This window comes from Meriones unguiculatus, chromosome 3 (assembly GCF_030254825.1).
Source record: "Meriones unguiculatus strain TT.TT164.6M chromosome 3, Bangor_MerUng_6.1, whole genome shotgun sequence".
Lineage (NCBI taxonomy): Eukaryota > Metazoa > Chordata > Mammalia > Rodentia > Muridae > Meriones > Meriones unguiculatus.
Window position 1 is genome coordinate 85,908,630 of NC_083351.1, and position 26,512 is coordinate 85,935,141.

General features: G+C 38.7%; 1 protein-coding gene across 6 annotated transcripts in view; it reads right to left on the bottom strand.

Moving 5' to 3' along the window:
• Shprh (SNF2 histone linker PHD RING helicase) overlaps window positions 1-26,512 on the bottom strand; it is a 94,570-nt gene that overhangs the window by 57,271 nt on the left and 10,787 nt on the right. For 5 of the 6 annotated variants that reach the window (XM_060380279.1, XM_060380281.1, XM_060380278.1 and 2 more), the window contains exons 5-11: window positions 23,497-23,575; window positions 22,246-22,396; window positions 20,823-20,931; window positions 12,793-13,049; window positions 10,782-11,441; window positions 8,329-8,580; window positions 7,271-7,349 (exon numbers count right to left, since the gene is read on the bottom strand). In XM_060380279.1, the coding sequence (XP_060236262.1) occupies window positions 7,271-7,349; window positions 8,329-8,580; window positions 10,782-11,441; window positions 12,793-13,049; window positions 20,823-20,931; window positions 22,246-22,396; window positions 23,497-23,575 (1,587 nt within the window). Of the gene's footprint in view, window positions 1-7,270; window positions 7,350-8,328; window positions 8,581-10,781; window positions 11,442-12,792; window positions 13,050-20,822; window positions 20,932-22,245; window positions 22,397-23,496; window positions 23,576-26,512 lie in introns of those variants that run through there. The other variant, XM_060380283.1, reaches the window with a different exon arrangement.

Here is a 26,512-nt window from a genome sequence, read left to right on the forward strand (position 1 = left end):
ACCCACACACTGGCACAGAGTCCTCGTGCGCCTGACTCGCTGCCTCAGATAGAACTGTGGGTTCTAGGGCACCAGAGACTGCGTTTCTCTGTCGGGTGCAAACCCACAAGGAGGGGAACGGCTGGTCTGATCTCAGAGCACTCAGCCGATACCACCACCCTAAAAAGGTCTCCGGGAAAAATTACCCAGTTTAGGCAGACGCCCAGGCACCCAACTGCCAGAAAGACAGAAAGGCAGAGTCACAGAAATCTGTGCCTGCATGTTCTACTCACTAGCACAGACAGAACAGCTGTCCCCAAAGTAAAGACTGAGTGACCCTGTCAGGAGGAAACCCCACAGCAGAGGGATCATCAGGTCCAACGCTCAGGACATTCAGCTCCAGAAGACTTTCTGGATTCACGCAGACTCTAGGCTCTAGCCTTCTACTGTAGGCATGAGACCATGCTATCCACCATTATTGAGTACCGCTAGAGCACTGGGGTGCATAGCTGCATCCTCAGACCTACAAAAGCCAGAGCGCCATTACAGCAGCCCTCAGATACTACTCCATGGTTAAACCAGTTATCCCTAACTAAACTGACAAAACTGTGGGAATCCCTGATTCTTCAAGAGGGCCGCACCCAACAATTACACCTTAAGAACAATAGCTGCTGCTCACTAAATTCAGAGCAAGAAACCCAGCAGCAGGGCAGCCATCACCAGGACCTCTCCTGATGAGAGGAGAGCCTTTCTGAATATGACAGTTACCACACAGGTCCATACGCCTGTAGTGATCTGTGACAATTCCTGAGAAGCACCACCATTCAGTTGACATGCCCAAAAAGCAGAGGAGAACTTCAGAACCCACCAAGTGGATTCTCCCCACCCCAGGACCCAGCAGGCACCAGAAATTAACAGACAACACCCAAGAAAGAGAGATGAGTAGAGGCCAGCGAAAAAGCACAACCAACAAAAGGCAAAGCGATATAGCATCCCCAGAACCATCCAGGGGCAAGTAGCCCTGGACACCCTAACATAAGTGAAATTCAAGAAGATGACCTTACATCTATGCTTATGAAGAGGTAAATGGAGGAAGCAAATAAAATGCGTAAAGAATTAGGGGAAGATAATAATAAAACAGATTATGGCCATCTGTAAAGAAATACAGGAAGAGGCAGCCAAACAGTTTGTGACATTCAGAGAGGAAATAATTAAATCACTGAAAGAAATAAAAGCAACAAAGGAATGTTCAGAGAAACAGCTAAAGGAATTGAGGGAAAAAAAGGAAAATACAGTCAGACAGGTGAAGGAAATCAACAAAACGGTTCAAGATCTGAAGATAGAACTGGAAAAATTAAAGAAAACACAAATGAAGGAAATCATGGAGAGGGAGAACCTAGGAAAGAAAACAGGAACTACAGAGGTAAGCCTAACCAATAGACTACAAGAGACGAAAGAAAATCTCAGGTGTGGAATATACAATGGAAGAAATCGATGTATCCATCAAAGAAAATAATAAATCTAAAAATTCCTTACACAAACCATCCAAGAAATCCAAGACAACATAAAAAGACAAAACCTAAGAATAATAGGAATAGAGGAAAAAGAAGATTCTGTCCTCCAAGGCCTAGAAAATATTTTCAAAAAAATCACTGAAGAAAATTTTTCCAACTTAAAGGGGAGGCCTATAAGAATATAAGAGGCCTACAGAACACTTAATAAATTAGACCAGAAAAGAAACTCCTCCCGTCACATAATAATAAAAATAGTAAGTATACAGAACAAAGAAAAAAAAATACTAAAAGCTGCAAGGGAAAAAGGCCAAGTAACATAAAATGGCAAACCCATCAGAATCACACCTGACTTCTCAACAGAAACTATGAAAGCCAGAAGAGCCTGGAAGGATATCATGCAGGCCCTAAGAGAACACAGATGTCAGCCTACACTAATGTACCCAGCAAAACTCTCAGTCTTCATAAACAGAGAAAACAAGATATTCAACAACAAAAACAAATTTCAACAATACCTACACACAAATCCAGCATTACAGAAGATACTAGAAGGAAAAATACAACCCATGAAAACTAACTACTTTCAAGAAAACACAGGAAATAAATAACCTCACTACAGCAAAACAAAAAGTAGTCAAAAACACGAAAACATTACCATAGCCAACATCAACATCAAAGGATTTAACAGCCACTGGTCATTATTTTCCCTCAACATCAATGGACTCAATTCTCCAATAAAAAGACACAGACTAACAGAATGGATGCATAAGCAAGACCCAACAATCTGTTGCATACAAGAAACATACCTAAATCACAAAGAAAGACATTACCTGAGAGTAAAGGGGTGGAAGACAGTTTTCTAAGCAAATGGACCCAAGAAGCAAGCTGGAGTAACTTTCTAATATAAAATAAAATAGACATTCAACCAAAATTAATCAAAAGAGATAGAGAAGGACACTTCATACTCATAAAGGGAAAAAATCCACCAGGAAGATATCACAATCCTGAACTTCTATGCCCCAAATGCAAGTGCACCCACATTTGTAGAAGAATCTTTAATAAAACTTAAACCACACATAGACCCCCACACATTAATAGTGAGAGACTTCAACATCCCGCTCTCAACAAAGGACCAGTCAACAAAACAGAAATTAAACAAAGAAACAATAACTCCGACAGAGGTCATGAATCAAATGGACTTCATGGACATCTACAGAACCTTTCACCCAAACACAAAAGAATTTACCTTCTTCTCAGTACCTCATGGAACCTTCTCCAAAATAGACCATATAGTTGGTCACAAAGCAAGACTCAACAGATACAAGAAGATTGAAATAATCCCTTGTATCCTATCTGATCACCATGGAATAAAGCTGGACCTCAATGACAAATATATCAAAAAGCCTACACACACATGGAAACTGAACAACTTGCTACTAAATGACAGTTAGATCAGGGAAGAAATAAAAAAAGAAATTAAAGACTTCCTAGAATTCAATGAAAATGAAGGCACAACATACCCAAACTCATGGGACACAATGAAAGCAGTGCTAAGAGGAAAGTTCATAGCACTAAGTGCCTTCAAGAAGAAATTCGAAACATCTCATGCAAGCAACGTAATGGCTCACTTAAAATTCCTAGAAAAAAACAAAAAACAAAAACCAGACACACCGAAGAGAAGTAGATGGCTGGAAATAATCAAACTCAGGGCTGAAATCAATCAATTAGAAACAAACAAAACAATTCAAAGAATCAATGAAACCAAGAGCTGGTTCTTTGAGAAAATCAACAAGATTGACAACCAAACTAACTAAAAGGCAGAGAGACACTATCCAAATCAACAAAATCAAAAACGAAAAGGGGGATATAACCACAGACACTGAAAAAATCCAAACAATCATTAGGTCTTACTTTAAAACCCTATATGCCACAAAATTTGAAAATCTAAATGAAATGTACAATTTTCTTGATTGATTCCACATGACAAAGCTGAATCAAGACCAGGTAAATCAATTAAATTGTCCTATAGCCCCTAAGGAAATAGAAGCTGTCATCAAAAGTCTACCATGCAAAAAAAGCCCAGGGCCAGATTGTTTCAGCGCAGAATTCTACCAGACCTTCAAAGAAGATCTAAAACCAATACTCTCCAAACTATTCCACAAAATAGAAACAGAAGGAACACTACCAAACTCATTCTATGAAGCCATAGCCACCTTGGTACCTAGGTCACAAAGACCTAACAAAGAGAATTTCAGCCCAATCTCCCTGATGAACATCGATGCAAAAATACTCAACAAAATACTTGCAAACCAAATCCAAGAACACATCAAAGATATCATCCACTATGACCAAGTAGGCCTCATCCCAGGCATGCAGGGGTGGTTCAATACATGGAAATCCATCAATGTGATCCACCACATAAACAAACTGAAGGAGAAAAACCACATAATCATCTCCTTAGATGCTGAAAAGGCATTTCACAAAATCCAACATCCATTCATGTTCAAAGTCTTGGAGAAATCAGGGATACAAGGCACATATCTAAACATAGTAAAAACAATATATAGCAAGCTTATAGCCAACATCAAACTAAATGGAGAAAAGCTTTAATCAATCCCACTGAAATCAGGGACAAGACAAGGCTGCCCACTCCATATCTCTTCAACATGTTCTCGAAGTCCTTGCTAGAGCAATAAGACAATTGAAGGAGATCAAGGGGATACAAATTGAAAAGGAAAAAGTCAAATTATCCCTATTTGCAGATGATATGATAGTATACCTGAGTGACCCCAAAAATTCTACCAGGGAACTCCTACAGCTGACTAACACATTCAGCAAAGTGGCTGGATACAAAATTAATTCAAAAAAATCAGTATCCCTCCTGCATACAAAAGACAAAAGGGCCGAGAAAGAAATTAGGGAAACAACACCCTTCACAAAAGCCAAAAATGACATAAAGTACCTTGGTGTGAACCTATCCAAACAAGGCAAAGACTTGTATGAAAAAAATTTCCAGTCTCTAAAGAAAGAATTAGTAGAAGATATTAGAAGATTGAAATATCTCCCATGCTCATGGCTTGGCAGGATTAATATAGTAAAAATGGCCATCTTACCAAAAGCAATCTCCATCAAATTACCAACAATTCCCATCAAATTACCAACACAATTCTTTACACATCTTAAAAGAAAAGTTCTTACCTTCATATGGAACAAAAAGAAACCCAAAATTGCTAAAACAATTCTCTACAGTAAAAGACCTTCAGGAGGTATCTCCATCCCTGATCTCAAGCTGTACTATAGAACAACAATACTAAAAACTCCATGGGCATGGTACTGGCATAGAAAAAGACTGGTGGATCAATGGAATTTAATAGAAGACCCTAACATAAATCCACACAATTATGGACACCTGATTTTTGACAAAGATGCCAAAACCATTTAATGGAAAAAATACAGCATCTTCAACAAAGTGGTTCTGGTTTAACTGGATGTCTACATGCAGAAAAATGCAAATAGATCCATATTCATCAACCTGCACAAAACTACAGTACAAGTGGATCAAAGACCTCAATATAAAACCAGACACACTAAACCGCTTAGAAGAAAAAGTGGGGAAGAGCCTTGAACTCGTTGGCATAGGAAACAACTTCCTGAATAGAACACCAACAGCACAGGCTCTAAGAGCAACAATCAATAAATGGGTAATCATGACACTGAAAAGCTTCTGTAGAGCAAAGGACACTGTCGCCCGAACAAAATGACTGCCTATAGATTAGGAAAGGATCTTCACCAACCCTATATCTGACAGAGGACTAATATCCAGTACATATAAAGAACTCAAGAAGTTAAACAGCAACAAACCAAGAAATCCAATTAAAAAAATGGAGTACAGAGCTAAACAGAGAATTCTCGATAGAGGAATATCGAATGGCAGAGAAACACTTAAATGTTCAACATCCTTAGTCATAAGGGAAATGAAAATCAAAACAACCCTAGATTTCACCTTACACCCATCAGAATGACCAAGATGAAAAACTCAAGTGACAACACATGTTGGAGAGGTTGTGGAAGAAGGGGAACCCTCCTCCACTGCTGGTGGGAATGTAAACTTGTACAACCACTCTGGAAAGCAATCTGGAGCTTCCTCAGACAACTAGGAATAGCGCTTCCTCAAGATCCATCTATACCACTCCTAGGCATATATCCAAAAGAATCTCAAGTACATAGTAAGGACATTTGCTCAACCATGTTTGTAACAGCCTTATTTTTAATAGCCAGAAGCTGGAAACAGCCCCGATGACCCTCAGTGGAGGAATGGATACAGAAATTGTGGTAAATCTACACAATGGAATATTACTCAGCAATAAAAAACAAGGAAATCATGAAATTTGCAGGTAAATGGTAGGATCTGGAAAAGATCATCCTGAGTGAGCTATCCCAGAAGCAGAAAGATGCACATGGTATATATACTCATTCATATAGACATATAATATAGGATAAACCTACTAAAATCTGTACATCTAAAGAAACTAATCATAGTGAGGACACTTGCTAAAATGCTCAGTTCCTATCCAGAAAGGCAAAGAAGGATGGACATCAGAAGAAGGAGAAAGGAGGGAGCAAGTCAGGAGCCTGACACAGAAGAACTCTGAAAGACTCTGCCCTGCAGACTATCAATGTACATGCTAAGACTTATGGGCAACCTCTGGGCAGAGTGCAGGGAATCTTAGGAAAGACATGGGAAACAGTAAGATCTGAAGAGGACGGGAGGTCCACAAGGAGAGCAACAGAACCAAAAAATCTGAGCACAGGGGTCTTTCCTGAGACTGATACTCCAACCAAGTAGCATGCATGGAGATAACCTAAGACCCCTGCACAGATGTAAACCATAGCAGCTCAGTATCCAAATCGGTTCCATTTTAATAGGAACAGGGACTGTCTCTGACATGAACTGATTGCCCTGCTCTTTAATTACCTCCCCTGGAGGGGGAAGCAGCATTACCAGGCCACAGAAGAAGACAATGCAGCCACTCCTGATGAGACCTAATTGACTAGGATCAGAAAGAAGGAAAAGAGACCTCCTCTACCAGTGGACTTGGGGAGGGGCATGCATGCAGAGGATGGAGGAAGGGAGGGATTGGGATGGGAGGAGGGAGGGAACCACAGGGGGGATACAAAGTGAATAAAGTATAATTAATAAAGAATTTTAAAAAATACTCTGTTACTATCTAAAAGGTTTTTTTTTTTTTTTTGGCTTTCTGTATCCCTACCCATCCAGTGTCTGCATTTCCACAGCTCTTTGTACATTAGCTATACTGATACTCTTTTGAGGTCTGCTGCTGCCATATTACCTTCAAATGTCTGTTTCCTCTATTACAGAGAATTTTCTCCTATCTTATTCATTTAACAGTGTTGCATATTTTAACTTAGCTGTCACTGTCTCCAGTACCCCTTACTATAAAATTTAATTGTCTCTCTCTCTCATGCTTTCCTTTCTTCTCAGGTTTTAAACCTTATTCTTTGGAACATGGGTTAAATTCAGACCTGTATCTATACTGTGGAATGAGTAAAATATTTGGCCAATTTAAAGCAATGGGAGTCCTCACTATGTATCTGTTCTTACATATACTGAAGAATCACCCAAGTTCCATTTACACTTTTACAAGCAAACTCTAACTAAACATATAGTGAAATAAAGACTTTGACAAAAATTAATCACAGCAGTACTCTTTCCACAAGAAAGCTCTTCATACATGGTAACTGAGGAAAGCCTACATTACCCTCCAATCCTCTCTGCACTGGAGTGCCACTGATGCACCACCGATTAATTCCACTCAAACGCTGGGCCATTTCTGCAGCCTAATGAAAAAAAAAAAAAAAAAGGAACTAAAATGAAATCAGGCATATATTTATTTCTTCATGCAAATGTCCCACTACAGCTGAATTCCCGTATTTCTATATTCCCAGACTCCTAATGAGCTGCATTTCAAGTAAAATACATCTTTTATTTAATAGTTTTCACACTTGTTGTTGAATGTAATACTCAATGAGCCAGTAGCCAATACAATGGTTCTCATTAATAGGCTCACCATGAGCCACCCTGAGATGTAGGGGTAGTTCAAACATGCAGAGAAGGAAAAAACATCCTGAATGAATATACTCCCTTCACCAGTCTCTACTATAGAGGTAAGCTTTTGTGTTTTAAGATATGATGATTCATCAATTTAGTGCAGGTTACAGACTGGTCACTGGAGACAGAAATAAAGAGAATATGGGAGTTGGGAGATGGCTCAGTCTGTAAATTACTTGCTATACAGTACTAGGCCCTGTGGTTGGATCCCCAGCACCAAAGTACAAAGCTTTAACATGCACAGCAGTTAAAACCTAGCACTGGGGAATTAAAGGCAGCAGAATCACTAGGACTGGAAGGCCAGCCAGACTAGCTAATCATCAAGCTCCAGGTATAGTTAGAAACCATCTTAAACAACAGGTAGAGTCACAGAGGAAGACCTGATACACACCCAGAGATATACTAAATTTCTATATATAAGGGACATTTTCTGTAGCTGTTTGCTATAGGCTACTAAGATAATTTAAAAGTCCCTAAACACAGTTTACTTTGAACTGTGTCATACACCGACATTCAAGTATTTAAGTATTCTATAAAGAAGCATCATTCAGAGAATTAGAATAATTTCAAAAGTTATGTAGTTCATAGTACATTATTTGTTTAGCAACAAACATTTAAGCACTATCAGTACTGTGGTTAACTAAACATCAACCTACTGACTATGTATGCTCTTTCTTCCTCAGCACTAAAGATGCTGCAGAGACTTACTTTTACTGTAGGGCATTCAACCATCTGAGCCTCATCAAGACAGATCCTCCACCACTCCACTGCTACCAGAGGGCTGGGAATGGCCATATAGCGCTTCTGGTTCCTCAGGCGACGGCCATCCTCACTATTGCTATGTGGGATATCGACATAGTTTAGTTCTGAACGAAGAACATCATAGGTAATGATAACTATATCTTGTTCTGCCAAAAAATGAGGCTGTAAGAAGCCATCTTTCTTCACTCCTTGGTATACCTGGGAAATAATCAGCACCAAGAGTTATTAATGAAAACCACGGCAAAGGCCAAAGAAGTATTCAATTATTTATATCCCTACTGAACTGAGCCCTTTCTAAATTTGCTTTTGGCCACACATACTAGAGACAGATTGCACAACCGTCTGGAGAAAGATTATGTTTTAGTGTGGGAGCCAAGTGACATAAACAAGGCAAATAGAAACATTACAAAGCAATTTTGACAGCATTGGTGAAAAGACCAATTGTGCAACTAACAGTTAACTCAGAGGAACTAATGTTTCCAGTTAGATTTTGAAGCAAGGCTTAGGGTTCTTTCAACTGGAAAAAAAGGGGTAAGAATATGAGTGGGTTCATAGATGGACTCATTAGGGATGTGGGAATACACTGATATGGGAAGCAGAGTAATCACAGCTATCATTTATGAGGTATCATCCTGTCCATACGCTGTGTAAAGCACTGTCTCCAAATTCCAATACTGTTAAGTGCTTCTCCTTTCCCAAACAGCGGAAACAGCGACTTGCTCAAAACAGAAGGAGATTGCTGACACTTATGGCCAACTGTTGGGCAGAGTGCATGGAATCTTATGTAAGAGTGGGAAATAGAAATCTGGAGAGGAGAGGAACTCCACAAGGAGAGCAACAGAACCAGAAAATTTGAACACAGGGGTCTTCCCAGAGACTCATACTCCAAAAAAGTACCATGCATGGAGATAACCTAGAACCCCTGCACAGATGTAGCCCATGGCAGTTTAGTGTCCAAGTGGGTTACAGAGTAAAGGGAAGAGGGACTGCCTCTGACATAAACTGTTTGGCCTGCTCTTTGATCACCACCCCCTGAGGGAGGAGCAGCCTTACCAGGGCACAGAAGATGACAATGCAGGCACTCCTGATGTGATCTGATAGACTAAGATCAGAAGGAAGCAGAGGAGGACCTCCCCTATCAGTGGACTTGGGAAGGGGCATGTGTGAAGAAGGGGGAGGGAAGGTGGGATCGGGAGGGGAGAGGGAGGGGCTTATGGGGGCTACAAAGTGAATAAAGTGTAATTAATAAAAAAAAACAAAAACAAAAAAACCTGCATTTGCCACTATCAAAGTAACAAAATAGATGCGATGATGCGGCAAATTGCAGCTTTTAAAATTGGGGAACCTTGTGAATGTCTGTTATTCAATAAATAACTGTGAAATAAATAATAAATAACTGTGAAAAAAAAAGGATGTAATAAAATTACCTATAAGTGAAACAAACAAAAAAAAAGGAGCTAAGACTGAAAATATTATCCCCACAGAACACAGCTTCTAAATGGTAAAAACCATGTTTTATTTATTGCCCCAAGTCCATGGCAATGGCTAACTATGTAAAATCTACGCTTTTTCATGGGAGGAAAAAGGAAGGCAGCCATGTAACAATTCCACTCAATGACTATGGTCAAGTACTTGACCAACTAATTAACAAGCAAGACTGTGAGAGGCTGCTTTCAGAATTCAGCATAGTTCCTGGAAAATGGCAGGTACCAAATAAATACTTGCTAAAGTGAGTACTTGTCATTCTAATGAGGCAACTGAGGCTCCAGAGGACAGTTATGGATCTACAAGGTTAAATGGGCATCTGCAATTACACTATGCTACCCTAGGACTGTATCTCCCTCTGAAATTACAAATGCTGTACCAAATCATTTTCATCTTGAACCAGAATTTTTAAAAAGCTTTCATATTAATATACTCTCTACTTCTAAAATTTGCAAGTCAGAAAAGAACATAATCTACTGTTCCATTTCTCCTTTTCAGTTCTGGGACAGCAGTTCCAGTGTCATGAAAAATAGCATTAGGAATAAACAAGCAGAGGATGACAGTAACGAGGCTCAGTGCTAGAGTACTTGTCTGACATAGTCAAGGCCTTGGGTCAACTTACTAGGGGAAAAAAAAGTATAAAAATACTAACAGAGAACTTTGGAAAATAAAAGCATAAAGAAGGTAAAATCATACATAATAAAATTTAGTTCTTGGGAGGTAGAGGCAGAATGATCAGGAGTTCAATTCATCCTTGAAGGTACCTGGGCTTCATGAAACCCTGCCCTGATCCTCCATCCAAGTAAATATAATAATAAAAATAAATAAAACCAAACAAAAACCATGATGAAAACTGTCAAAATGAAGCAAAAACTTATATGTTTCTACATCCTTCTGTAACCCCACTGCCTTACCAAAACTCGAAGAGATGATGATCTCACATGCCGGTTGATTTCATCCACCCACTGGTGGCAAATGGAGCTTGGAGAGATAATCAGAGTTGCTCTTGTTGACACTGGATCCATTGCAACAAGGCAGTGGGGGCAGTAAAAAGGCTTAACCTTCAGATTCTTCTCCTCATAATTCACACATTTCGCATGCTGCCACAGGTGACACCTCAGACACTGAACTCTTGGTTTGCAGCCATTCTGATCAAATTCACCACATATGCACTCAAAACGGTAATCAGAGGTCTCACAGGGACCCGCACTGTTAGAATGTGGGAAGTCCTCAGGAGCAGGGTTTGGAGACTCAGCATGGTCTTTTGCTTTCTGGTTTTGCTTATCTTCATAGACACTAGTATTTTCCAACACATGAGAATCAGTGCTTGCAGAGTCTCCAGCAGTTGGAATGTGAACTTGAGAATCCAAACTGCAAGCCTGACTCTTCTCCTTTTTAGTGACTAAAACAGGTTTTTTCTTCAAATTACTACGATTTTTTCTGGCCTTACAGTAATAATAATAAGGATCATCATCATCATCAGAAGTGTTGGATGATGGCAGGTATTCAGAATCTGTGTCCTTGCTCACTGACTTCCTTAACTCTTTCTGGATCTTCCTTGGAATCCCCATTGCCTATGAAAAAGAATTGTTTAATTAACACGTGCCAATAAAGTTATAATTGTGAAATTAAACTCTTAAATTTATGTATACACTTTACAAATAAATTCAACAGTGTCTTTACCACCCATTCACCCAATAAGACTTGTTCTCATAAACGTATTCTAACTGACCCTCTAAAAGATCTCCCACTGTCACCTTCAAAGAATCAAAAGCTCTACTTGATCCCTGTAAGTTTACATGTCAGAAAGACACAGGGAGGTTATCCCTTTGTTATTAATGTTTTATGATTGAAAGTCTACTGAAATCAAATAACAGAAAATTAGAGTACATACAATTCCAAAATCATCAGGTATGAAGAAAGTGAAAGCTGATCTACCATTTCCTGCATTCAGTAAACAGACTTCTATCTTTGATTTTATTATGGTTTGAATGTCAGTTCTGGGCCAGGCACTGTATCAGATTCTAAGGTACAAATAAAAAGTATATTTGGTATCTGGTCTCAACAGCTCTCTGAATAGTAAAAAGTAACGGCACACTATAGAACTCCCTACAAAGGGCAAGTAATAAAAGCAGGGTATGACAAACAGGAAGGTGAACAGCTCCCCGAAAAATGTTATCAGGACTCAGGACAAAAAGAAGAGCCAGGATATTAACACAAGAACAATGGCACTGATTGGAGATTTCCCCTCCTGGTGGCTCACTGCTGTGCTTGCTTGGGCACAAGCTGGCTCTCTACTCCAAGAGATGAATTGTCTGTCCGTTTCCTCTACCATCTCTTACAGTGGCCAAGCAAAGGGGAGGAAAAGGCTTTCATATTTGTCAGTAGTCTTTCCTTGATGATGTTTACATGTACTGCATCTACGTTCGTTCCTAAAAGCAAATTTAAATTACTAGTCCAACGAACAGCTTTATACCAAAATATAAATGTTTTACAGGATGATAGCACCGAGAACATGATAACTTTATATATAAAAGACATAAAGCATATATAAGTAGGTATATGTAAATTTGAGACTTTAATATTTCTAAAGTTGGGAGCAAAGTCTGTAACTACATACACCAGCATAACAAAAGACATCTTATCTTAAACTTTAACGTATATTAAACCAACTAATTTTAGAGTTGATCTCATTGAGTACCTCTAATGAGCCAACCATACTTCTCTGGGTTCAAAAGTAACTAAAATAAAGTTATTATTATTTATGGCACTTATATTCAGAAAGTAGAAAATGTAAGTCAATGCTATGGTGTTTTTCCTTACTTGTTTTGATTTTTGTCTGCAAACTTTGAAAGCTTCAGTGTCAAGGTAAGATCTATCTATTTATTCTGTACGGCATTGAATATGAGTAATAAATGGTGTTACCTGCTTTTTTGTTTTATCAAATATATCTTCTTCTTTGTAATTCTTGCCCAGTGTAAAAGTACCAGAGAAACCATGGCCTTTGATCTGCTTCACAAGACCTTCAAAGATTAAACACTTCAGCATTCGCTTCAGAAGACTCCGGTTCCGCTGAACATCGTATCTGAATATAGAGCTGACATATTTATAGATGGAAAGAAGAGAAACTCCTTTTTTCCCATTCATTTCTTTCACAGCTGTTAGAATCATCACACGTGTAGCTAAATGTACAAGTGGACAGACAAAAGGATATGCTAATTATTCATAATAACTGAAATGAATTTCAACATTAATCTTCATTAAGGACTGGGTTAAGAAAACAAATATAGGGGGGGCGGAGCCAAGATGGCGACTAGCACACACAGTTTCTGAGCGGTGGGATACCTGATCTTCTGAGTTGGAGAATGGAAGGACCCCCAACCCAGGAAAACCACAGCGAGGCTTTCTGAACACCAGAGAACATCGCAGGAGGTGAAAACTTTGGCCTCCGGTCACCCGGAGACTTGCTTGGGGAAGGAGAGAAACGATCCTTTGTTCTTGCGGCACTCCCTTCCCCCAGACCTCCTTCCTCCTCGGCACAGCGGCACAGCTGACTCATCTTTCTCAGCACAGACCTAACTGCCTGGGGTATACAGCCGCTGAGACGGAGCCCCAAGCACTTTAGCAGCAGACAAAAGCCAGCAGTACGTGCCCCGGACTCCCAGATTCGCGCAGCGGCTACGCCATCCTCCCAGGGCACGAATCTGCTAGACACCATACTAGCTCCGCAGGATCGCCATCACTGACGGTGCGGCCCGTCCAATCCCACAGTGACAGAGAATACGCTATATACTCACCAAAACCAGGCAGAAACGTCATACAACCTGGACACACCAGGCGCTGGGCCTCCCAAGCTTGGAGAGCACAACGAAGAGATCCCAGGACTTCCCAGAAAGCTTTGGGACTAGCAACCCAGTCTCCAGTTACAGGGGGACGTGGAGGCGGAGCAGCACTGAACTGGCGGGGCACCACAGCCCTCCAGATTAAGACTAACCAGGGCCAAACCAGAGAACAGAGAGCCTGGTTACCCCATCCCTGCTGAAGTGACCACCCTGAAATCTCCAGCTGCAGCAAGACCTCAGAACCTGGCAGTGACAGCAGCACAGAACTGGCGGAACACATCAAAGAAGCAGGGCCAAACCAGAGAGCAGAGAGCCCCGGATACCACGATCTCGGCCAAGAGACCTGCCTGTAAGTGAGTGCATCCTTGAGAATCTGCAGTTCCCCAGATCCTGGGTCCTTCTAAATCAGAAGCCAGGCATCGAACCCCCCTCCCACCCACATACCCACTTTGGGAAACAGAGGGGCACTAGAGGCATTGAAGTTCCTGCCCTGTGGGCCTGATTGAGGAGCTAAGACAGTTAATGCCAGAAATTGCGCTGCGATCATCATTAGCGCCTGCGACATATACAGTGCAGAGCCCCTCCCACACACTCAAGGGTTCAACATTAGCCATCACTCTGTCCCTCGAGAAACTCATCCACGCACACTTACACACACAGACACGCACGCGCGCGCGCGCGCGCGCACACACACACACACACACGCTTGCATTTGCCCCGTTTGCGCCTGCGTACTTTCCTCCCACAGGTACAGCTAGTCCTCAGCACACGCTAAGAGTGCTCAGCTTCCTGAAGAACTCTCCAGACACCAGAGAGAGACAGCACCAGTCTGATCTGCAGAATCCAAAAACAAACAGGGAAGGTTTCAGATAAGCCAATGGCCAGAGGTAGGCGAAAGAACACTTCCAACATAAATCAGGACATCATGACTTCACCAGCAAACGCCAAAATCGGTGGATACACCAATTCAGCAGAAGCACAGGAAAATGATTTTAAAGCCATGCTTGCCCAATTATCTGAGGCTCATAAGGAGGAAATGAACAAGTCTTTCAAAGAGATGGCCAGTCAATTGGAGGCAAAGAAAGAAGAAATAGACAATATCCTTAAAGAAACACAGGCAAACATAGCCAAACAAATAGATACACAAGTAGAGGAAAAATTAGTGGCATATAAGAAGGAAATGAAAAAAGAAATAGAGGCCATCGTAGAGAGACAGGAATCCAAATTCAAACACATGAAAGAAATGGTGCAAGGCATGAAAACAGAATTAGAATCAATAAAGAAAACACAAAATGAGAAAACCCTTGAGCTGGAGAACTTGGAGAAAAGATCAGGAACCACAAAAGTAAGCATCACCAACAGAATACAAGAGATGGAAGAGAGAATCTCTGGAGCTGAAGACACACTTGCAGAAATGGATACTTCTCTCAAAGAAAAAGTAAAATCAGAAAAGTTCCAATCACAAAATATCCAAGAAATCAAGGATGCTATGAAAAGACAAAATCTAAGAATAATAGGAATTCATGAAAAAGAAGACTCCAGACTCCAAGGTCCAGAAAATATTTTCAAGAAAATCATAGAAGAAAATTTTCCCAACTTAAAGAAAGAGATGTCCATAAATATACAAGAGGCCTACAGAACTCCAAATAGACTAGACCAGAAAAGAAACACATCACGTCACATCATAGTCAAAACACTAAATCTACAGAACAAAGAAAAGATATTAAAAGCAGCAAGGGAAAAAGGCCAAGTAACATATGAAGGTAGACCTATCAGAATCACGCCGGACTTCTCATCAGAAACTATGAAAGCCAGAAGGGCCTGGGCAAGTATCATGGAGACTCTAAGAGATCACAAATGTCAACCCAGACTACTATACCCTGCAAAGCTTTCAATCAACATAGATGGAGAAAACAAAATATTCCATGACAAAACTAAATTTATACAATATCTACACAGCAAACCATCCCTACAGAAGATACTAGAAGGAAAACTCCAATCCAATGAAAACAAATTCACCCAAGAAAACAGGGCATACAGATAATGTCCCAACAAAAATGAAAAGAAAACAAGCAATGAAACTGAGTTAGATCATCGACTCCATTACAAAAGGAACTAACATGCATTGGTCACTATTATCTATCAATATCAATGGACTCAACTCACCAATAAAAAGACACAGGCTAACAGAATGGTTAAGGAAACAGGATCCAACATTCTGTTGCATCCAAGAAACACACCTATGCAACAAAGATAAACACTACCTCAGAGTAAAGGGCTGGAAAACTATTTTTCAAGCAAACGGTTCCAGAAAACAAGCTGGAGTAGCCATCCTAATATCTAATAAAATAGACTTTCAACCCAAGTTAATCAAAAAAGATAAGGAGGGCCACTATATTCTCATCAAAGGAAAAATCCACCAAGAGGACATCACAATCTTGAATATCTATGCCCCAAATACAAGAGCACCGACATTCGTAAATGAAACATTATTAAAGCTTAAATCATACATTGATCCTAATACCTTAATAGTCGGAGACTTCAACACTCCGCTCTCACCAAGGGACAGATCAACTAGACAGACACCAAATAGGGAAATAAAAGCACTCACAGAATCCCTAAATCAAATGGACCTAATAGACGTCTACAGATCATTTCACCCAAACTCAAAAGAGTACACCTTCTTTTCAGCACCGCATGGAACCTTTTCCAAAATAGACCATATAGTGGGCCACAAAGCAAGCCTCAACAGATACAAAAGGATTGAAATAATCCCTTGTATACTATCTGACCACCATGGACTAAAGCTCGACCTCAACAACAACAGAAACAACAAAAAGCCGACACGCACATGGAAACTGAACAACTTACTACTCAATGACAGCTGGGTTAAGGAAGAAATAAAGAAAGAAATTAAAGACTTCCTAGAATTCAATGAAAAGGAAGGCACAACATACCCAAATTTATGGGACACATTGAAAGCAGTGCTCAGAGGAAAATTTATAGCACTAAGTGCCTGCAAGAAGAAATTCGTAACATCACATACAAACAACTTAATGGCCCAACTGAAAACCCTAGAAAAAAAAGAAGCAGATACACCCAAGAGGAGCAGACGGCTGGAAATAATCAAACTAAGGGCTGAAATCAATCAACTAGAAACAAATAAAACTATCCAAAGAATCAATGAAACAAAAAGCTGGTTCTTTGAGAAAATCAACAAGATAGACAAACCCTTAGCCAAACTAACTAAAAAGCAGAGAGAAACTATCCAGATCAGCAAAATCAGAAATGAAAATGGGGACATAACCACAGACATTGAGGAAATCCAAACAATTATTAGGTCATACTACAAAAGCCTATATGCCACAAAATTTGAGAATCTGAATGAAATGGATAATTTTCTTGAAAGATTCCATCTACCAAAACTAAGTCAAGATCAGGTAGAAAGACTGAATAGCCCTATATCTCCCAAGGAAATCGAAGCAGTTATTAACAGTCTCCCCTCCAAAAAAAGCCCTGGACCAGATGGCTTCAGCACAGAATTCTACAAGACCTTCAAAGAAGTGCTAACTCCAATTCTCCTCAAGCTATTCCACAAAATAGAAACAGAAGGAACACTACCAAACTCATTCTATGAAGCCACAGTCACCTTAATACCTAAACCACACAAAGACGCAACAAAAAAAGAGAACTTTAGGCCTATCTCTCTTATGAACATTGACGCAAAAATACTTAATAAAATACTTGCAAACCGAATCCAAGAACACATCAAAGATATCATCCACCATGACCAAGTAGGCTTCATCCCAGGCATGCAAGGGTGGTTCAACATACGGAAATCCATCAATGTAATCCACCACATAAACAAACTGAAGGAGAAAAACCACATGATCATCTCCTTAGACGCCGAAAAAGCATTTGACAAAGTCCAACACCCATTCATGTTTAAAGTCTTGGAGAGATCAGGGATACAAGGCACATACCTAAACATAGTAAAGGCAATATATAGCAAGCCTATAGCTAACATCAAACTCAATGGAGAGAAACTTAAATCAATCCCACTGAAATCAGGGACAAGACAAGGCTGTCCATTGTCCCCATATCTCTTCAACATAGTACTTGAAGTCCTAGCCAGAGCAATAAGACAACTAAAGGAGATCAAGGGGATACAAATCGGAAAGGAAGAGGTCAAAGTGTCACTATTTGCAGATGATATGATAGTATACATGAGCGACCCCAAAAATTCAACCAGAGAACTCCTTCAGCTGATAAACACTTTCAGCAAAGTGGCAGGATACAAAATCAACTCAAAAAAATCAGAAGCCCTCCTATATACCAAAGACAAAAAGGCTGAGAAAGAAATTAGGGAAACAACACCCTTCACAATAGCCACTAATAACATAAAGTACCTTGGTGTGACTCTAACCAAGCAAGTGAAAGACCTGTTTGAGAAAAACTTCAAGTCTCTGAAGAAAGAAATCGAAGAAGATATCAGAAGATGGAAAGATCTCCCGTGCTCATGGATTGGTAGGATTAACATTGTGAAAATGGCCATACTGCCAAAAGCAATCTACAGATTCAATGCAATTCCCATCAAAATACCAACTCAATTCTTTACAGACCTTGAAAAAAAGATTCTCAGCTTCATATGGAGAAACAAAAAACCCAGAATCTCCAAAACGATCCTGTACAACAACAGATCATCTGGAGGTATCTCCATTCCTGATCTCAAGCTGTACTACAGGGCAACAGTAATAAAAACTGCATGGTATTGGCATAGAAACAGAAAGGAGGATCAATGGAACCGCATAGAAGACCCAGAACTAAATCCACACACCTATGAATACTCGATATTCGACAAAGAAGCCAATTCCATTCAATGGAAAAAAGACAGCATCTTCAACAAATGGTGCTGGACCAACTGGATGTCTACATGCAGAAAAATGAAAATAGATCCATATTTATCACCCTGCACAAAACTAAAGTCAAAGTGGATCAAGGACCTCAACATAAAACCAGATACCCTAAATCAATTGGAAAAAAAAGTGGGGAACAGCCTAGAACTCATTGGCACAGGAGACAACTTCCTGAACAGAACACCAACAGCACAGGCTCTAAGAGCAACAATCAATAAATGGGACCTCATGAAACTGAAAAGTTTCTGTAAAGCAAAGGATACCATCATCAAAACAAAACGACTGCCTACAGATTGGGAAAGAATCTTCACTAACCCTTTATCTGACAGAGGACTAATATCCAGTATATACAAAGAACTAAAGAAGCTGAAAAGCAGCAAACCAAGTAATCCAATTAAAAAATGGGGAACAGAGCTAAACAGAGAATTCTCGACAGAGGAATATCGAATGGCAGAAAAACACTTAAAGAAATGCTCATCCTCATTAGCCATCAGGGAAATGCAAATCAAAACGACCCTGAGATATCACCTTACACCCATCAGAATGGCCAAGATGAAAAACTCAAGCGATAACACATGCTGGAGAGGATGTGGAGAAAGGGGAACCCTCCTCCACTGCTGGTGGGAATGTAAACTGGTACAACCACTCTGGAAAGATATCTGGCGCTTTCTAAGACAAATAGGAATAGTGCTTCCTCCAGACCCAGCTATACCACTGCTAGGTATATACCCAAAGTTTGTTCAAGTACACAAAAAGGACACTTGCTCAATCATGTTTATAGCAGCTCTATTTGTAATAGCCAGAACCTGGAAACAACCCAGATGTCCATCAACGCTGGAATGGGTACAGAAATTGTGGTATTTTTATACAATGGAATACTACTCAGCAATCAAAAAGGAGGAAATCATGAAATTTGCAGGCAAATGGTGGGATCTAGAAAAGATCATTCTGAGTGAAATATCCCAGAAGGAGAAAGACAAACATGGGATATACTCACTTATATAGACCTATAAGATATGATAAACATAATGAAATCTATACACCTAAAAAAGATAATCAATTGAGTGGACATGGGGTAAGATGATCAATCCTCATTTAGAAAGACAGATGGGATGTGCATTGAACGTATGACAGGAGTCTACTGAGCGCATCTGAAAGACTCTAACTAGCAGTGTTTTCAAAGCAAAGACTCATGACCAAACCTTTGGCAGAGTACAGGGAATCATAAGAAAGAAGGGGAGTTAGTCTGATGGGGAAAGGATAGGAGCTCCACAAGGACCAAATATATCTGGGCACAGGGTCTTTTCTGAGACTGACATTCAACCAAGGACCATGTATGGATATAACCTAGAACCTCCACTCAGATGTAGCCTGTGGTAGCTCAGTAACCAATTGGTTTCCCAAAGTGAGGGGAACAGGGACTATTTCTAACAGGAACTCAATGACTGGCTCTTTGGTCTCCCCACCCCCGAAGGGAGGAGCAGTCCTGTTAGGCCACAGAGGAGGGCTTTGCAGCCAGTCCTGAAGATACCTGATAAAACAGGATCAGATGAATGGGGAGGAGGTCCCCCCTATCAGTGGACTTGGAAAGGGGCACGATGGAGATGAGGGAGGGAGGGAGGGACTGGGAGGGAATGAGGGATCGGGACATGGCTGGGATACAGAGTTAATAAAATGTAACTGATAAAAATAAATAAATAAATAAATAAAAAATAAAAAAAAAAAAAAAAAAAAAAAAAAGAAAACAAATATAGGACTTAATGCAGTCTAGAATCATTCTAAAGAATATGTAATAAAAATTTAGCTTGAATTAAGAAAAAATTACTGTAGTAGAAATAATTATACATAGAAATATTAGGCTAATTTGTTAGTTTGACAAAACAACAATCATTCAAATTATAAAATAAAATTTCTGATGTCAAAGTATATGCTATGCTACCATTTCTTAAAAGTTCATCTGCTAAAAAAAAAACTGTAATAACTACACTTGAAAATAAACAAAACAGAAATTTAAATATAATATACTTAACTAGTAGTACTGAGACCAACTCTTTATTTTTGATATTGTAACTGTAACCATGCTCTTATGTTGAATACAATCAAAAACCCAAAAAACCAACAACTAGTTTTTATGATTAAGCTCTTTCTAAGGGTATCATAAAACTATGGTGAAAAATCACTATAAAAAGCCACTTACGGGGGCAGTGAATTTTCTCTTTCGGTTCATATTCTGTATCCTGGATTTCTCTATTTTTCACCTTTCCTTTAGGACAATGAGATGGGATGAAATAATTCACCACTTTCCCCTGAAACATGTAATATTTGTTAGTTGAAATATTTTGTGTTCAGTACTCTCAGTTATTATAATTAACCCTTCTATTAAAGAAGTGTTATATACATAGTTAGAGTACGTATATAGAAATAGTCATAAACAACCATGAAAGAGATTACTATATAAAATTTATTTCACTTTGGAGCTTACAGCTAGCTATCATTTTTAAATTTGTGTACACTATTTAAATTACCTAAATGTAGGGAATTTCTGAAAGTAACTTTTAAAGAAACATTTGAAAATAAAATTGATACATAAATTTAGTAAGAGTTGAGAAATAAAATATGTAATTTCTGAAAGAAATTAATACTTTAAGTCATATACAGTGTCCTTTTTAAAACAAGATTTACTTTTAAGTGTAAGGGTATTTTGCCTGCATGTGTGTCGGAGCACAAGTATTTTGTGCCCACAGAAGCCAGAAGACATAGAGGCATCATCTGGATCTAGAGTTTCAGATGGTTAGTTGCCCTATAGATGAATGCTGGAAATCCAACCGGGGTCCTCTAAAAGAGCAGCCAGAGCTCAGAGCTCCTAATTGCTGAGACACCTCACCAACCCCTGCATCATATGTATATATTTATGTAAATTTATAAAAATGTACTCACATAAATTTATATAAATATATGCACTTTAATATATATATGAAGATTTTTTTTTTACTTTTATTATTGGAACCTGTAAGGTTTACTAAATGTACATGAATTCATCAACAGATTACATACACGTTAACACTGTGGGCCTGGTGGTTCATGAAGGTTCTTACAGTTCTACCTTTGATTAGGGGGTAAATTCAGCAGGATTTAATGTGCTGGCTTCAGGTTTCTCTACTGGGAGATATAAGAAATTATTTTTGTAAACTGAAAAATTCATATGTTTATACAAAATCTATTCCATCTAATAATGTATTACTATTAAGCTATCAGTCAATCAATAGATTAATTAATAATTAATAAATTAAACAGACAGTTCTTAAAGACATTAAGTGGCAATATGTCAACACTTTATGTGTTGACAAGATATCTGAAGTTAACAGCATACTTATTGTAAAGGAGTTCTCTGCTGACTATTTGGAAGATTGGTAACTTAATACTACAAATCCTCTTACTAGTTGGTCTATACCCTTAAGAAAATCCTGCTGGGTAACCAATGTCCAAGCTTCCACAGGCACTGGAAGGTAATCAACTACGAAAACAAGCCGTTTTCATACAATGCATGGTTCAGGTCAACTTGAGGGCCACTTGACATCCTTTGTTCCCACCCTCCAGAGCACTGGAGTATTTCTCTGTACCTCAGGAAGGGTGAGACCATCCTGTCTGACATCTTGTCGAGTATGTGTCAGAATCAGAGCCAGAACTTCCACGGTCTTTCCGAGACCCATCTCATCTGCTAAGATTCCACCAAGCAACTGTGGCCCAGCATGCGGGAAATCACGAATGATGCTAAAACAAAATGCAATCCAAGAATTTAAGTGCAAGTCAAACTGTCTTTTATTAGTTTTCCCAAAGAGAACTGAAGAAATGAATAAAAATTTAAATTTATTAAAACTTCATTTAGGAAGAAACAATTCAATTTCCAAATCATACACAACAGGAATAAAATACTAACAATAATTGAGCAAACAAGTCTCTAGAAACAAGAATGGTGCTAGAACATACTTAGCATTTTATGTCTTCCATAATTAAAGAGAAATGTTATACAGCCTGGCAAAATGGCTGTGCAGGAGAAGGCAACTGCTACCAAGCCTTACGACAAACACAATAAAAGGCAAGACTACAAGCTGCCCTCCGCCTTCATGGGTATACCAAGCCACTCCTCCATCCCTGGATACAAACTAAATAAATATCTGTATTTTTATAATGTTTTAGAAGCATTTTCCCTTATGGTCTTTAGGCATCTGTGATTAAGAATATAAAAGACAATAAACTGATACTTTAATGAAAAATATAAAAGTTGGCCTTTATTAAAAAAAATTACTTGTGATATAAATCTTATCTCTCCTTTATTCTCTCCCTCTCTGAGATAGCATATCACCATATATCCCTGGCTGGCCAAGAATTTTCTATGTAGATCAAGCTGGCCTCCAACTCAGAGCTCCCAAGTGCTAGGATTAAAGGTATGTCTCACCATACCCAATCATCTCCATTAGTCTTGTTACCTCAGAAGCTTCTATTATGATAAATGAATTCACTGAAAAATGACAAGTGCTTTTTAATTCTGAGCTTAACATAACTATAGAAATATACAGTTGGGCTGGAGAGATAGTTCAGTGGTTAAGAGCATTGTCTGCTCTTCCAACTCTTCCTGAGTTCAATTCCCAGCAACCACATGGAGGCTTATAATCATCTATAATGAGATCTAGCACCTTCTTCCAGCAGGTATGTGTAGGCAGAGTACTGCATACATAATAAATAAATCTTTAAAAAAAAAAAAGAAAAATACAGTAAGACTTTTAGTATTCTTCAAGACTGAGAACATGTGTTAAAAATATAGTTTTTTACTGTATATATTTTAAAAATCAAACAGAAGATTTTTGCCTTACCAGCCAGTGTATGGATTATAGTAGAGTTTCAAACCATCAGGTGTAACAATTTCTCGCCATAAGAAGTGCAGGGAGTTATCTAAAGAAAAGTTTAAGAACACAAGTTTTTCTTTTTCTCCTGTCACATAGTGATATAGAGATAAAACAAACAATGGCATGGGATACTAATTTAGGAGACCCATATCCTTGAGAAGCCACATATTCGCTCTTCACTTAACACAAGGGTAAAAGACCATGGTTCTCTCCAGATCTCTTTTTAAAATATTTCTCTAATATTATTTTCCAGCTTTCTTTGCTCTGGCACAAATCCATATAAGCAAGAAATAACACAGAAGAGCAAAGCATAACAAACAGCTGAGGATCACTAGGAATGCTAATACAAAGCACCAATCCCAACCAGAGGTTATCTAAGACATGGACAACTTTTTTTTTTTTCTTGAAAATGGATTTTTTTTTTTCATACAATATGTTGATTAGGGTTTCCATTCTCCAAACTCCTCCCAGATCCTCCCCACCCACCCAGACCTATACCCTTTCTTTCTCACTCTCAGAATATAGACAACCATCTAAAAATTAAAAAAAAAAAACACTATTAAAAACAAGAACAAAGAAAAAGCACAGTAAGTACATAGAGACACAGAGATGCTTATCAAATGCAGACATCCCATAAAAGCGCAAAACCAGAAACTATAATGTATATGTAAAGGTCCTATAAGGGGAGAAATGGCTCTGAGAAAGCATTAAGTATTATGAGATAAAGAATCTCCAAAAATGCCACTGAATTCATTTTTGTGCTGGCCATCTACTACTAGACAAAGGGCCTGTCTTTAAGAGTGGTTTGTATAACTAGTGAGACTCAGTTGGAGAAAACTGATTTTTCATTTGCACAACTGGAAATAGCTTCTGGGTTAGAGACACCCAGCTGGCTCAGTGAGTAAAGCATGAAGATTCAGGGTCATGGGTGGCTTATCATTTATAAAGCAGGGTTATGGTCGCCCCTACCAACAGGATTTGCTGAAGGAGGTGAAGACAGGAGGATCATGGGCAACTTTAAAATAACTCAAAAGACCTACGTAGCTTGGCTCCAACATTTACCTTCATTGAAGCTGACCTGTTATGTGGAGTAGAGAGTGAGAAAAAAGGCTTACTTCATTTAAGAAAAAGAAAGCTCAAACTGTAATATTTAAGTATTGCATTTATCTAAACCTACTCTGGTCTTTCTCTTTAATCTTTTAATTTGCCAAACAGGAAGTTGGTCTCTATCCACCAGTGAGTGAAAATAATTTCTAAGAAAGTAATAAATGACATAGAAAAGATACAGTTTGTAAAATAAAAAAAAAATAATTAATGGAAACCACAGAGGGCAGAAGAACTGCTAAATGTCATCCAGAAAATCTAGTACATAGAAAAAAAAATGAGTTTCTGATATATACAGTATAGACACACCTCAAAAATGTCATATAAAATGAAATAAAATCCTTGTTCAAATTGTGTGTGTAAAATGATTCATTTTCCCCAAACAGGTCAAGCTATTGTGGCAATGGCAGCCTCCTGCAGGGTTAGAGCCAGAGCTGACTGGGCCATAAGTAAGTCGTAGGGCAATGAAATGTTCTGTGCCACTACTGTACAAAAAATAAGAAACAAGTCAAATAATTTCAACAGTATACTTTATCCTGACAACTAAGATACGTAACCAATATAAAAACTTAAAGGTTTTACCTTGTTTCCTTTTTATAGCACTATATGAAATCCAGTGTATATTTTAAACTCTCAGCAGATTTTAATTTGGAGGGTCATATTTCAGCTCTCGAGAACCATACAAAGCTAGTACTTACTTTGGTACAACTCTAGTTCTGTGTTAGATGGTGTTATGGTTTGTATCTGAAATGTTCCTCAAAGGCTCATGTGTTGAGGGCACTGTTGCCATCGCAGCAATGCTTGGAGATGGGGACCTGGGAAAGTGATTGGACATGATGGCACTGACATCATGAATGGACTGGTTCATTGGTAGATTAATTGATTTGAGGTCTTACTGAAAACCAGTAAAAACTTTGGAGATAAGACCAAATTAAAGAGTTGGTCCTGACTGGAACTCCTCTTGGGGACTGTATCTAACCCTGATCCCTTCATAACATATTCTCTGCTTCCAGGCGACAGTGAGATGAAGAGCTCTTCAGCTTGTGTGCCACTGCCATGATGTAAAAATGGTGAACACATCACTAAAACTGCACTGAATCATATATGCACTATTATCAGTACAAAATACCATACAGGATTTTCATTTTATACCATTACAACTCAATAATTATGTAATAAACTATTGATATCTAAACTTGAATTTTTCCTTCCCAAGCCCTGGTAGCTCAAATGTGCTCCACCATAGCTGGCTAAAATTCTTATAATTTTAAAAAATTTTAGATAAATTAGAGGAATGTTATCATTCCTGAAACAAGGTATTTTGACCTTGTAAAGACCTAATCTTTCCTTACGTCCAAAGATATCAGACTAGCCATCCTTGCACTAAACCCTGATTCTTTGGAGATGATTTTCTCAGATCCTCTGTCACTGTGGTAGAGGGCTGATGAAACATGTTACTTGACTTGAAGATACAGCTTTGTTAAAATGCCTCAAACTTTACCTTTAAGATCAAAGAGTTTTCTTGTATGTAAGCTATACCTTACTGAAATTACTTATTTAAAACAAAACAGTTTCATTTTAGAGAAAAAAATAATATGGCCTATATGGAACTTTATATAACTGAAAATTCCCCACACAAATAATCAAAAAGGAAAAGACTGAATGCGATTAGGCAGTGAAAGATACAGATTATGAAACTTAACCAAGAGCATCCAACTCCAGAGTTGGATGTTGGTTCCAGGACAGGAGAAGAGAATGTGAAAAAATATGAACGAATGAGAATATTGGGAGATAAAAAAAAAAAGAGATGAGGAAGGTATTTGGGGAAAAATTTATTGACATTAATTGGACCTGGAGTTAAAAAGAAATACTACTGCCT